At 36.1% G+C, this 14,619-nt stretch overlaps 1 protein-coding gene across 1 annotated transcript; it reads left to right on the plus strand.

The window, feature by feature from the left end:
- Nucleotides 1–2,225: 2,225 nt before the first annotated feature.
- On the plus strand, nucleotides 2,226–12,904 carry LOC129754294 (CLIP domain-containing serine protease B4-like). The gene is made up of 4 exons (XM_055750265.1): nucleotides 2,226–2,385; nucleotides 2,455–3,144; nucleotides 12,373–12,393; nucleotides 12,503–12,904. Exons 1-4 carry the CDS (start codon nucleotides 2,301–2,303, stop codon nucleotides 12,817–12,819), a joined length of 1,113 nt encoding a protein of 370 aa, XP_055606240.1. The 5' UTR covers nucleotides 2,226–2,300; the 3' UTR covers nucleotides 12,820–12,904.
- Nucleotides 12,905–14,619: the final 1,715 nt, after the last annotated feature.

Raw genomic sequence — 14,619 nt, forward strand, 5'->3', positions numbered from 1 at the left:
TGGTAGGCAGTAGATTGCAACAAAATTTAAATTCTTTTTTGAGTTACTTGAAAATGTGCCTAGTAAATATCGTACTGCAAAGGGCCCTTAGAATACTTATATTATACGCAGGATTTCAGGGCCACGTGTTTTTAGGGGCCCACATATTACCATCTGATTTTTTTAAAAATTTTTTTTGTTCGAATTCCTTCTTTTTGGTTTTTATACCTTGCTTTAGACGAAGTCTTTTATCTGATTGGAAGCAATTGTCCTTCATATCCTTCTCTCCCTTCATCTAAACCCGGCCCTTGTGAGCGATTAAAATTTTGTTGAGGCTAATCGATCTTGGAAACTTTAATCAAATCATACATTTATATTTTTTGTCATTGGCAGAAATTGAAAATCAAATTTGATTCGGAATTTCTAAATTTTTCTTGATTGATTTAATCTGTGTTCTAGACTGCTCCATCGTATTGAATGAAACATTTCAAGGAGTAGAATATAAGGAATGTATTCGAAAAAAAAGCAACACTTTGTTTTGTGAAAATCTTTTGAAAGCATTGATGGAAATTGATGAAATTTTCAGTGAAACTGCGTAGCAATGTAATGTTTAAATGTGCGAGATTTTTTGACGATCTGTCAAGTGGTTTTTGAGATAGCGTCCGATATTTTCATAGACCAAAATGTTTGAACAGGATCTTGAAAACCCTAGAAAAATTCCTTTGAGAGATCGAAAAACAACTGGAAATCATTTATTCGATCAAAGTTCTTGTTATAGATTATTTTAAGAGTCTGAGAGACTCTAATGGTGTGCTAAAATTTGAATCAAAATAAGAATGACTGATTCCATTGAAGGTTTAATCGAGCCCAATCCGAACATTTTAATAGGTCAATTCTTCTTTCTAGCTCGCACAAAAGACTAAGAACAGGCCAACATTCATGTTGACTAGTTTAAAGAGTTACCTATCGGTTAAATAAACAGAAAAGGAGGGTTCGTTAGCTAAACAGTTGGAAAGCTAGTGGGGTGAAATATTGATAAAAAAGAAATCTGAATGGACTGCAAAACCATTTTTAGGAAGCACCTGGAAGATCTCCAACAAAAGAATTTTCGTTGACAAGTCATCTCTGGTTGATTCGGAGAAGATGAGGAAGAAAAAGTTGAAAAAATAATTACTAGTTTTAATTAGGCAATTCGCGAAAGCTGTAAATCCGTAAGTGGTAAATAATGATCGTCACAATATAAAGCCAAATATACAAGAGAAATGCCTCTAACTTCGATTGTTTTTCTTGAATAGTACTTCTATAGGATCTACAAATTGATTTGATTGGATTATTTTGATTGGATTTGGAATCGTGTCTTTATTAGAAAACTGTGGTGGAGTGATAATAAGTCAGCGATGTTGTTTTCTTTTGCAGAAGGTGGACAATGGGCTAAACTTGCCATAACTTCGATGAAATACATATTTTTTAGTAAATTTGAAGAAGGAGCTCCAGAACATAGATAACATCATCCAAAAAAACCTTGATTTGGGAAAGCAAAGGTTTATAGTGGAAAGTAGAGATGGCGCACGTGCCGTCCACAAATAAAAGTCGATGCACTTATCCATTTGACCCTTTTTGAAAAACCACTTAACTGATTGTCAGAAAATGTTTCACATGTAAACATTACATTGCAAGGTAGTTTCACTGAACACTTCATCAATTTCCATCCACGCATTCAAAATTCATCCACAAAACAAAGTGTTGCATTTTTTTTTTCGAATACACTCCTTAATGAATACAAAATAGGCGCCCCGACGAAACGACACCCGTTTAGCACGCTTGATAAGAACGAACTAATAATTTATTGGTCAGAAATTCCCAACCATTTCAAGCTACCGGTCACTTGTTAGAGCAATTCAAAAGACTAAGTTGAATGTAATTCGATGATTGGATTTTCCATGAATAAAAAGTTAATGTTGTTTGTTGAGAATGATTGCTCTTAGGCAAGTTGTGTTATAACCTTCATAAACTTTAGTGCTTTTGAAAAATAAAAAAAAAGTTTTAATTTTCCTACGATATCGTATAGAATTATTCATAATCGTTTGTCTAGTAAACTGATTTATTTAAATATTCCATCATTTTACATACCTGATCTTGTTAACATAGATCATTACAAACGAGCACAATTAATTCTAAACGAACGTCACCGATCTGGTCCAGATACGATAAGGAAGCTGGGACGCGTATAAGCTCTTTTTCATTCAAGCGATTCAGTCTCATTGAGACAACTGCGCGGAGATCAACTTTAATTCTCAGTACTGCCCAAGCGACGGTAAGGAATGCAGCAATCAATTACACGACTCTTGATTATCGCCGTCGTTGTCCTCCTGCCGTCTCAATCGGAAGCTTTCGCTCCCAAACTTGGTAAGTATTTTGCTTTTTTGTTTAACGACGTTTGAAGGCGAAATTTAATCGCAATCTCTTGAAAATCAGCTGTCAATGGCAGCATTTGCGAAGCGGCCGGCAAGGTTGGCCAGTGTGTGCTGGTAGCGGATTATCCGGAATATCGATTAGCTTTCCATAAACAACGTAAACAGCCCACTCCGGAGGGCGAGAAATTTCTCAACGATCACTACTGCGGAAAGTTGCCGGATGGACGAGCCCTGGTTTGTAGACCGGTGCATTTGAACGAACCGGATTGTGGGTTGCAGCTGACGGATCGAATAGTCAAGGGAAATCTAACCGATCTGGACCAGTTCCCTTGGGTGGCGTTGTTCAAGTACACCAAACCGTACGGAAAAATCGGATTCGATTGTGGTGGATCGCTCATCAGTCGAAGATTCGTGCTGACAGCTGCCCATTGCCTGGTGGGTCTGCGCAATGGCTGGGAGGTTGTGGCAGTTCGACTCGGCGAGTGGGATATCGAATCCGATCCAGACTGTCCGCAAGATTTTTGTGCGCCCTCGGTTCAGGAATTTGGACTAGAGAAAAAGATGGTACACGAACGCTTTACGGTGAAGAATATAAATCGGGCCAACGATATAGCATTGGTGAAGCTGGACCGGGATGCCGTCTACAGTGATCATGTTGCGACGATTTGTCTACCGGAACCCGGATTAGTGGATTCTAAGCGTTTGTATCAGGGAGTGCAATTTGTCGCCGGATGGGGATACACTGATCATGGTGAGTGTTTTTAGCTTGTAGGTTAGTATGGCAAAAGTTTCATCATCGATTTTCAAAAACTAAACATATACATTTTGGACCAAAGACTGACCTGGACAAAATTTAAAGTCAATCGGATTAGATTTAAGGGTGCCTCAGAGCGCTCGAAGTTTAGATATTTTTACCCTGAAAATCACCTAAGGGAGGACAAAAGAAAATCGGTAAAATCGAAATTTTAATTTTGATGCCAAATGAATGACTCAAATATGCATGAACCTTAAGATCGTTTTTGGGTAAGAGCAAGGCCGGATTAAAGGGGGGCAAAAGGGGCAATTGCCCCGGGCCCCCCGACTCAAGGGGGCCCCCCGAGGGAAATTTTTTTTTACTTTAATCATACTACTACAAACCATGAAAAGAAAACAAAACTAGAAAATCGGAATGAAAAATTGAAATATAAAAACTAAAGGGCCCCCTAGAGCAGTTGTTTTCAGATCGTGTTCCGCGAAGTTTTTGAAAGTGCTCGGTGACGTACGCAATGAAATCATAAACCAACTTTGAAAAACTCTGATATTTTTTTATCGTTTCATTTTTATTGAAACATGAAAAAAAATCACAGGGCATATAGTACGAACCAATAAATTTTGTTTTATGTTTTTTTTTCTGGCGGCTAATTTCCTGCAGGGATGTTGGCAAAGAATGGTAGATTGTCAAAATGCACTGCTTTAATCGAACAACGTTATGTTGCAGGACTAAGCGTGCAAAACACTAAATGAAAAGGCTGTTATTGGGCCGAATTTGGTAAGTTACCGATTAGAAAAGCTGGAGAAGCGCATACTATTGCTGAAAACTTAATCAAACCTTGTACTCAAGAAGTCGTCCGTATCACGGTTGAAAATAAAACAGTGGAATTGGTAAATTCAATTCTGATGATATTTTTTAGCTATCAAGGTTCTGATTTTTTCGAAGAAGATTTGTTCCTTTGCAAACCGTTGCCAACTTCCACGACGGGGGCTGAAATTTTCAAGCTAATTGATGATTATGTAACGGACAAAAATGTTACATGGAGAAATTGCATTGATGTATGTAGGGACACGGTGCGAAAGCTATAATTGGAAATACTGCTAGAGTCGTTGCCAAGAAGTCTTGGACGAAAGCATAAAAATAATCAACTTTATTTAGGCTCGACCGGAAAATTCAGGGTTATTCAAGGCGTTGTGCGAAGAGATGGGTAGATAACATTCTACGCTACTACTTCATACCGAAGATCGCAAGTTTTCTTGTAGAAAAACGTCGTCTCGCCTGTTTGAATTAAGATAGGAAGTCAGAACTTCTTGAGCTAAAATAATTTGGCATTGGGGGTAAGATTAAATTTAACCAAACTTGTTACCGCATAAAAAATCGAAAAAGCGTATTTGTTCTAATCAAATCATTAATTTTTGATGACACATATTTTGTTAAAAAACACAAGACTGTTCAAAGCGTAGCCATTCATTACTGATTTTATTAAATGCGATGACAAGACACATCTTATTTAAACGATAAATACTATCAAGTTTTCAAAACTCGGGTTTTTCATTCTTTCAAAAATGTAGGTGCTCCGCCAAAATTTTTGGTTTTAAAAAGTGCTCCGTCGAGCAAATAATTTGAAAACCCCTGCCTTAGAGTAAGCAGTAAAGGAGCTCCCTCGCATTTTGCGAGCTGAAAATATCCAATCTTCGGGATAAAACCGAATTCGAAAAAAAAAATTAAGAAGAATATGTCTTAAAAGACATGAAATTTTAATTTTTTATCGAAACATCTTAGTATCGATATTCTGTACAGTACAGGTAAAATAAAGAAAAAAACATCTCCTCATTTTCATTACATTCAAACGTTTTGCACAACAATAATGTTTGTTGTTACGTTAAGTTTCCAAGTTATGGTTTACTGAACTCAAATAGCAGTATCCGGGTTATTATCGCGTATTATAATAATTTTTCACCTTTCAATCATTATTAGCTTAGCTTGGTTGACTACTCATATCCACCTTAAATCATTAAACTCGAAATGCTTCATTTATAGGTTTTTCTAAACGATTCTAGAGGAACTTCGAATTTCTTATATTTGTGTTCAAACTATACATTTCGAATTCCATGATCGCTGGCGTGGCTAAGCAGAACAACTGATAAACTAGTTTTTTTCCTAAACATGATCCCTGTTGAACCAAAGAGTTTGCGGAAGGGCTTTAATGGTTGAAGACGGAAAGTAACGTAAAATGACACAAATTTTTCCAAATTGTGTTTCTATGAATATTGCATTTCTGAAAACTCTTTGATTCTATGCTATTCTATGCCTCACATTTTAGAAGTCTTTCTCATCAATAGTAAATCAATAGAAAATTAAGTTTATAAAAAACATATTTAATCTGAAATAATAAAAACATGATGAAGAAAACCAATGTTTCCTTGTAATAAATATATTTTTGAAAGGTTATCTTATCAATTGATATGTATTTCATTTGGTAATTTTTTCTGCAATGGAAATTTTCGAAAACATCTCTAATTCTCTCTCACCACAAATCAGTGAAAACTTTAATTTTTTTCTCTTGCACTTCCACGGTTCCTAGTCAATCGTCTACCCTAGTTTAGACTCATTAGTTTCATCTTCTGTTATTTAAAGAATTATATATTTTCTTAAAATGTTGAAGTAACCCTTTTTAACTAATTTTTCAAGGAAAAGTAGCATTAAAATAAAGAATAACTGATTTTAAAATAACTTTTCTATAATCTACAATAAGCTATAAACCATTTAAAAAATTTTTAACTGCACACTAAAATTGTCAAAATTAATGTTATCCAAATTTCAATTTTTAAAGTTTCAATTATTCCATTTACAACTGGTTGATTAAAGGCCTTTTACTTTTACAAAGTTTAAATGTGCCGAGGGTATTCGTTTCAAGTAAAATAGATATTCTATTTCTTTTTCCACAATGCATATTATTTTCCTTATAGTAACTCTGGGCATACCTATCTAAACTACGGCCTCATCTGTTTATAATCTGACCACTGACGGGGTCTGCATTATGAAATTTCTCTTTTGAAAGTTGCATTACGAAAGATTTACCTTTTATCTCATTGTCTTAGGGTTCTATTTTTATTAGTTATTTCGATTAGTCGAATTTCAAAACCCTCGTAGTAAAAAAAAAATAGTCTAATTAGCAACTAACAAGAAAGCTCAGCTCTAACAATGCCATGTTAGGCAATCAAATACAATATCTCAATAAAAAAAAAAGAAAAAAAAATAACTAAAATCTCCTCTAACATAAAATGCTAAGAGCGTATTAATCTCAGAACCTCGAATCTGGTGGATCTTAAACACGATATACTCTGATTTGATATTCTAAATCAAAAGTTTCTCTTTTCCTATCAGGACCAATACAAAGTTTAAAGAATAGGTTTTGTTTCCTGTTACCATGAAAATTGCTCTAACATGGATCAAATATTGGAAAATTGAGGTTTTCGTTGGAAAAGCATTACTGACTGCGTTAATATCTAAGGGTAACTATCAGTTTCACAGGTGATTCTTCCGTTACCAATATAGACTTGAAACATGTTCGCGGAAAAGGAAGTTTGAGTTCAGCTAAATTGTATGCAAACCTACTGCACCGGCACATTGATCCGAAAAAAAATGAACTTCCGTGCAAATCACAATGTATGAATCATAGAATTGTTTACTTGCGTGAAAGTTGTCATTGTATCTGCATTTTGTAGCCGGTGTTCCTCTTGTCACGATAAACCTCATCCCGTTCACAAAAAGTACATATTTGCCTTCCATGTTTTGCTCGATATTTTTTGTTTTCATTCAATTTACCAAGAGATACTTTCGCAGTTTATTAAAGCCAAAGATAGTTAAAATTGCCAAAAACACAACACAGGGTAAAAAAAGTATCATAATTACATAGAAAGGTACTTATCTTAATTAATCAACGATCCTCTTGTAGATCAATGACTTTGCCGGAAAAAAGATGGTCTTGCGCCAATTCGGAGGGAGTCGCAGAAATCCCTTGGATTCAGTCAGTTGGAACATCATTGATGGGATTAAAAGTACATTTTCATCATTTTCACTGGCAACTATTAATAATTGCTAAGCAGGAACCACAATTATCCAAAAAATAACATTTATTTAAGAAAGAAAGTTTTGGCAGCAAAAAAAAAACACACCCGTCACAAAAAGTCCTTTTTCACCTTTCAATCATTATTATTGAAATTTTCATTGGTTTGTAAATTTAAAACCCTTTTCCTTCCCTATTTTTGAAAGTAAAATCTTTAAAACAAACTGTAGTCGCTTAAATTGGACCATTCGACAGTACAGGGTTTCTTTATTGAAATTCCATCCCAATTTCTGTCTGTCTCAGACATGAAATTTGTATTGGAATATTTTCAACTGACAAAAATTTTTAATTCACTGAAGTGAATATCCTGAATTCAGCATTTCATTTTCCAAATGATCATTCTCAAATTATCATAAAAGCGATCTGATAGTAGAGTTGCTAATAGTCATTATATGAATATTTCTATGAACTTAATCTTATCTTCAAATACTGAAGTTCAGTTTCATAATTTTTCTGAATATTGAAAATTCAGGATCTTTGTTTAACTCACTTAACTCATTTGGATTCCTTATCTGATTATTTTTCAATGATAACTGATTCTGTGTTTTAAACTTTTAATCTTTATTCTGAATTTTTTTCAAACTATCATTTTTGTACTTATATCCCTTTGGTTTTGAGGGCATCGAATGAAACTATTTTGTTTATTTTTTTATTTCGTTTTTTTATTTTATTTCGTTGTTTCAAATCTGCATGATTCTTCCTAATTGTCACTAGGTAAATATTTCTCGAATAAGCACAAACCTAACAATCAATGATGATATGAAAATCATTTAAATATCTATCCGGTCATTTTTTTTAGATTAGAGAATTTCAGTTGATGATAAGGGTTTAAAAAAAATTAAAACTAAATTTTGCATTTGGCAGTTTAAACCAGATCTTTCATTACTAAGAAATTTCTAAACTCTTCCGCAATGTTTGCACATGATAAATTAACAATTTTTATTTGAAAATACCAGAAGCTATTTTCTACGCAGACAACATGGCTATTTGAAGATAGTATACCGAACTCATCTCCAGTTTTTTCTACGTTTAAAATGTTTTGTATTTTCTGAGATAGCGTTTAAAAAAAAATCGAATTATAGGGGCCCCCCGAGAAAAATTGCCCCGGGCCCCCCGATGGCTTAATCCGGCCCTGGGTAAGAGCCAACTCTCTGGTACTTGTTTAACTTTTGTTATTTTTATAATTTTTGTTTTTTTTTTTGCATTCTACACATTTTTCCATTATTTCGTTTTATTCACAAGTCGGTGTAGTTTTCCATTAAAAATTTGTGCAAAATCCGGAAAAGTCCCGAAGATAGATCTCGAAATACCTGGAAATCAACTATTGAACTATTATCCACTCCATGTTAAAAATCGTTAAAGTAAATCTAGAAAACAAAGTGGTAGGCTGGACGTTAATCTAAGGCGTAGTTCATCGACCAGATAGAGGCAATTAAGGCGATGGGTTAGCTTAAGCTTAATCCAAACCTTCCGACTCATGAAGTGGTCAATAGTTTAATTTTTTTTTATTCATCCAGCAAATATGAAACAAGCTGGTTTTTTTTAAATAAGTCTTTATTAGCCTTTTAATCATTACATTCAAGTTTTACTATAACAGTTTATTAAACGTTCAGATCAATTATGATCAGTTCAACTCTTTGATTCAGTAAATTATAAACATTTTATATTTGCTTTAAATTTGCTTGAGCAATAAATTATTCGATTTATAGAAGAAAATCCTGTAGAGAAAAAAAAAAATTTATATATAAACATAAGCCTAAACTTGCGATGGAGAACTGCATCGATTTGCCTCTGAAGTTGGAGATGATTTTGTTAGCCATCTCTTCGATCGATTCAATGCCCGCAATCCGATGAAGATCTTTGGTGCTGTGCCAACGTGGAAGCCGCAAAATCATTTTCAGAACCTTTTTCTGAATCCTCTGGATGGCTTTTATCCTCGTCGCGCAGCAGCTAGACCAAATCGGAACTGCATACATTATCGCTGGTCGGAACACTTGCTTATAAATAAGCATCTTATTCTTCAGGCACAGTCGGGATTTCCTGTTGATGAGAGAATAAAAAGATTTAGTGTATTTATTACATTTAGCCGGTCGTGGCCTAGAGGATAGCGTTCCAGCCTTCTAAGCCAGAGTCCATGAGATCGAATCCCGATCACGGCACACATGGTACTCTTTCTGTGGTCTGGTGGTTTTAGCATTTGTAAGATGCTAGCCATAATATCCTTGAAAAATGTACGCCTTAGAGTTAAGTAAATTAGATCTCTTCAAAGAAACATGAAGTTTCACTGAGATCCTATATGTGTGTGTTCGTTTTTAAAAAAAAATATCTTCAATGTGATTTTTAAAGTAAGATTCCGATCAAGTATGAGTCCCAAGTACTTCACGTGATCAGACCATTCTAATGAAATCCCATTAAAAGTTATGGAATGATTTTCATTAGGCTTTAAAAATTTGCTCTTGGCTTATGGGGTAATAACATAGGTTGAGTTTTGGAAGCGTTAGGAGAAATTTTCCACATTTTCAAGTAATTCAAAAAGGAATTCAAATTTTGTTGCAATCTACTGCGTACCACCTGTAAATTTTGACCTTTGGCTGATAGCAAAGTATCATCAGCAAATAATCTTCTACCTTTTCCTTCTGGTACATCAGGAAGGTCAGAAGTAAACATATTGTATAAAATTGGCCCAAGTATACTACCCTGAGGGACACCAGCTCTAATGGGTGTCCTTTCAGAGCATGAATTCTGATAGCTGACTTGCAAGGTTCGGCTAGTCAAGTAATTTTTAATAATTTTGGTGAAATATACAGGAAAATCAAATCGAGCTAATTTAGTTACAAAACCTTTGTGCCAAAAACTGTCAAATGCTTTTTCAACACCAGTTGAATAATTTCCAAATTTGCTAGCGTTAATCATGTTAGTTACACTCAAAAGTTGATGTGTAGTTGAATGTCCATGACGAAAACCAAATTGTTCATCAGGGAAAATGGAATTCTGATTAATGTGAATCATCATTCTATTCGAAATAGCTCTCTCAAATAGTTCACATAAAGAAGGAAGCAAACTAATTGATCGATAACTTGAAGGCTCTGAAGCACTTTTTCCAGGTTTCAAAATTGGATTTGCTTTGGCATTATTCCATTTATTGGGAAAGTAAGCCAAGTGAAAACTGTTGAAAACGCAGGTTTCAGTGGTGGAATAGAGTTATCTATATTCATGTTTCGTCTGTGAGGTCAGTGGAATACAACTATATTAATTAGCGATAGCTAATTGTCACTTTCCACTTCATATATTCCATAACCGGGAAAGTACTCATTTCTCTATGAGTACTTTGGTATTCCTTCCCAGAATATCTGGCAACACTGTTGTGTTACCACGAACCCAATTTTAGTAGTCTCGCCTAACCGTGTGATGATGTAAACATTTGTACCGCGTTTATCATCATCACCTGTCATCAGCAATCATTCTATTGTTCTGGATTGCGAATTGAACAACAAGCAAGAGGAACCAAAACAAACAATGCATTGTTTCTGCTGCAATCGGCAGCAATGCGGATCCGCCAAAACCGTAAGTATCAACACCTCCCCTCAATTCGCAGATTGAGAATGCTAAACAGCTTCGCGTGCCTCGCCCTTGGTTACGCCTTCGTGAACGCATCAGCTGGCTGATCCTCAGTAGAGATGTGTCTCAAAGAAAGCTGACTGCTTCTTACGATCTCCCTGATGAATGCATACTTCACATCCAGATACTTCATCCGCTGATGAGTCCGCGCTTCTCCAGATGCTGAATGCAAGGGATATTGTCTTCCATTAACGTGAAAGGAATGATAACGATACCCAATTCACTAAGGAAGTTTGTAAACCACAAACCTTCCTTGAACGCATGACAAAGGGCTCCTATCTCAGCTTCTGTCGATGACAGATTGACCGTCTGCTGACGTTTCGTTGACCACGAAATAAGATTTCCGAAGATCATGTAAGCGTAGCCTGATACAGATCTTCGATCATCGGAATTGTTGGCAAAATCTGCATCAGCATATCCGATGAGTGGTTCCGATTTCGCGTTTCTGCGGAATACCAACGCCGTATCGGTCGTACCTCGATGGTATCGCAGAATACGCTTCAGGCCTTGCCAATGCCTATCTGCCGGGCTGGCCTGATATTTGCTCAGTGCGCTAACTGCAGCACAGATATCTGGTCTCGAAGATGTCGCCAGATGGAAGTGTCGAATAAACGCATTGCATTGGCCGTTTGACCGGTGTTTTTGCATCAACCCTAGCTTGGATGGGAATGGGGTGTTGGGGGAGGGGAAGGGCTTAACTAGAAATTGTTTTCTATTGCCGGCCGGTTTACATACACATGCACACCTCATCTTGACTGCAGACCCCGACAATGTTATTCAAACCGTGTGGAGCACATCTCTTAAATTTAAGCTTTTTTTTTGACAGATTTAAGCTTTTTTCTCAGATTTAAGCTTTCATCTCCTATGCTCTCAAGGTAAAAAAAGCTTAAATCTGAGGAAAAAAGCATAAAAACGAGATTCACGACCACTTATTTAAAAGATTTTGGTCACACGATACATAGACAAATCGTGTATCGTTGCCGGGATCTGCTTGACTGGTGTTTTTTTTTGCCGTAGGTTTGAAACAAAGCTTTTTTTCTAATGCTGATTTACATACACATATGTACAGTCCGCGGAATATCATTCGACAATATCCTTGCTGGCTGATTGTTTCCATCCTGTTTTGTCTTGTGATATGTTTAATTCGGAAGGACCACGCCAGTTATTCGAAAGCTTGTTAATGCCGATATGGCATAGAATCTTATACCAATAATTCCACCTGCAAGGAAGTTCATTATTGGAGTGAATGAAACATGTGACTTCACTTAAATAATTCTTAGCTGGCGACAAAGTCTGAACGGGACATTATTAGTCCACGCTACTCAAATACTTTTTCCATTTTAACCTGTTATTTTATCAAAAATCGATGTTTGGACTTTGACTCATAAAATAATAATTTTGCAACATAAAATTGTATTACTTTTGTAACTTAAATATTCTGCATAGTACTGAATTTGAACTAACATTACACTTTTTTTCAGAATCCGACCCAAACGCAAAATGTAAGTTTGCATATTTCTTCATTAAAACATTCAAAAGATAATTTATTATTAAACTTGACAGTGATAATAGCTAACAGTCCTTTGAAATAATCTTAATTTAAATTTTTAGTAGAGCCAAGCCGATACAAGCTTTACACCATACTGGAGATTGCAGACCAGCAGAAGTGCAAAACTGCCTACGCCCGGAATCAACGAGCGAACCTGGATAACGGCCAATACTGTACTACCGGAAAACGGGGCCAAGACACTTGTAACGGTGATTCCGGTGGACCATTGATGAAGGAAATCGCCGAACAGGGTCGGCACTATCAGGTCGGTATTGTAAGCTTCGGTCCCAGACGGTGCGGCTTAGGACTGCCGGGGGTCAACACTCGAATCGAGCCCTACTATCGGTGGATTGTGCGGAAGGTTTTGGAATCACGCTGATATTACTAATGAGTCCATTACGGGTTTTGTAAAATTCTCTTAATAAAAAAGCATCATTTTTTTTTTCTGGCTGTAATCCATAAAGCTTAGCTTTTCTCTGAGGTCCAATTGATAGAAAAAGAATCTTATATAGCTATATCCCTTAAGGTCTTCTAGCCTGAATAGTATCGTCGAGATTCAGATTCCAGATTCAAATTCAAGATTAAGATTTTTTTTATCTGATGATCACCAAAAAACTCCAATGCTTGAGTCTATTGTCAGAGTCTTGGACAACAATACTGTACATAATTGCTCCCGGAGGGTTGCAACATCCAGAGTCCAAAAAATAAACATTCATTCGCTAAATTACTACGTCGGCAAAACATGTCCATCCGGAGAGAGCCCACGGACAACTGAATCCATTCGGCTGGCCACTACATACAGTAGTAGGGTTGGACATTTGCAAAAGGGACCGAATTTGACAAAACATCAACAAAAAAAACGACTACGAAACCAAACGACCAAACCGTACTTAGGCCCGGATCGGGTTCTCCTCAAATGGAGTTGTCCGGCTGTTGCAGGCAATTTATGTTTCACTTATTTGGGGTCGTGTACACTGGGGGGCTAATTAAAAACTTTTTTTCCGACCACCCACAATCAACAGCTGCACCCTTTCGTTGCTTTTTGGCGCGGAATCATCGGCAGTAACCGGAAATGACCAACCATTTCCGGGAGCTACACCGGGAAGGGGAAATTTGTGGAAACCGGCTGGGCTGGAGGATTGGCAAGTTATCGCTTTTTGATAGACTTCTTCCCGGATCGGATCGGACTACAGGAAACCGACTGCAGGTGCCGCTCCGCAAAACCAAACCGAGATCGAAAATTGTATAAACAATTAAGTGTGGGTGGCCGCAATACCTAGTGGGGGGAACTGTAAAAAGGCACTAGTTGTTTTCATTACGTTGAACAAGCTTTACTATAATTTCACATGTAATGTTCAACATAATTCTTAAAAAAAAAAAAATGGAATCTGTGTAATACATGTTCACGAATTAAAAATAATAAAGGTTTTTTGTAAAACTAGCCTCTGCTGTCTGGTGCAACTTAAGTTCCTTGTTTCCCACGCGTACGCGTTATCTAAAAAGTAACTAGAGCACGTAACTTGATATATGCTGAAGCATTGGATTTGACGCAAGATCATCTTCAAAAAATAGAATGTTGAAAGATGTGAATAATGAAGAGCATTAATTTGGTTCTGGCCGAAGCTGCGTGCCTTTTTTCTGGTTTAGAGTCCTAAATGAGGCCTAAATTCTTCCACATTGTTGTGTAAACATTAGACTGGGTCGATTTGAGGTCATTTTTGAATTTGTTAAACCCTGGGGTCTACAAACTTTCGTTTTGGTTCAAAACTCATCCATGATTGTTTGTAGAATTTTCAAGTGACATTTAAAATTGAATATTTTGTACTGAAAATTAAATTTTTATTTCTTCTGTGGAACCGAGCCCGCCTTTGAATAATTCTTGGGAACTTCTCAATCGACCAACGTGAAATTTTGTGTGTAGTCGATTTCAAGACCGGGAATGGTTGCTATAATACTTTAAAAATCTTCCAAATCTAAAAGGGGGGCTCCAATACAAAAATGAACAAAAATTGACAAAATTTCAACAATCTTCGAAGATTTTTTGTTTGAAATTGATAAACAGAAATGTTTTGTTATGATGAGATAATTTTTTATGAATTGACAAAAACGCCTCAACAAAATTTGATGATATTTTGTATTGATAGACGCTTCTTATTTTCATAAATTAAGACCCTCATCT

This window comes from Uranotaenia lowii, chromosome 1 (genome assembly GCF_029784155.1).
Source record: "Uranotaenia lowii strain MFRU-FL chromosome 1, ASM2978415v1, whole genome shotgun sequence".
Lineage (NCBI taxonomy): Eukaryota > Metazoa > Arthropoda > Insecta > Diptera > Culicidae > Uranotaenia > Uranotaenia lowii.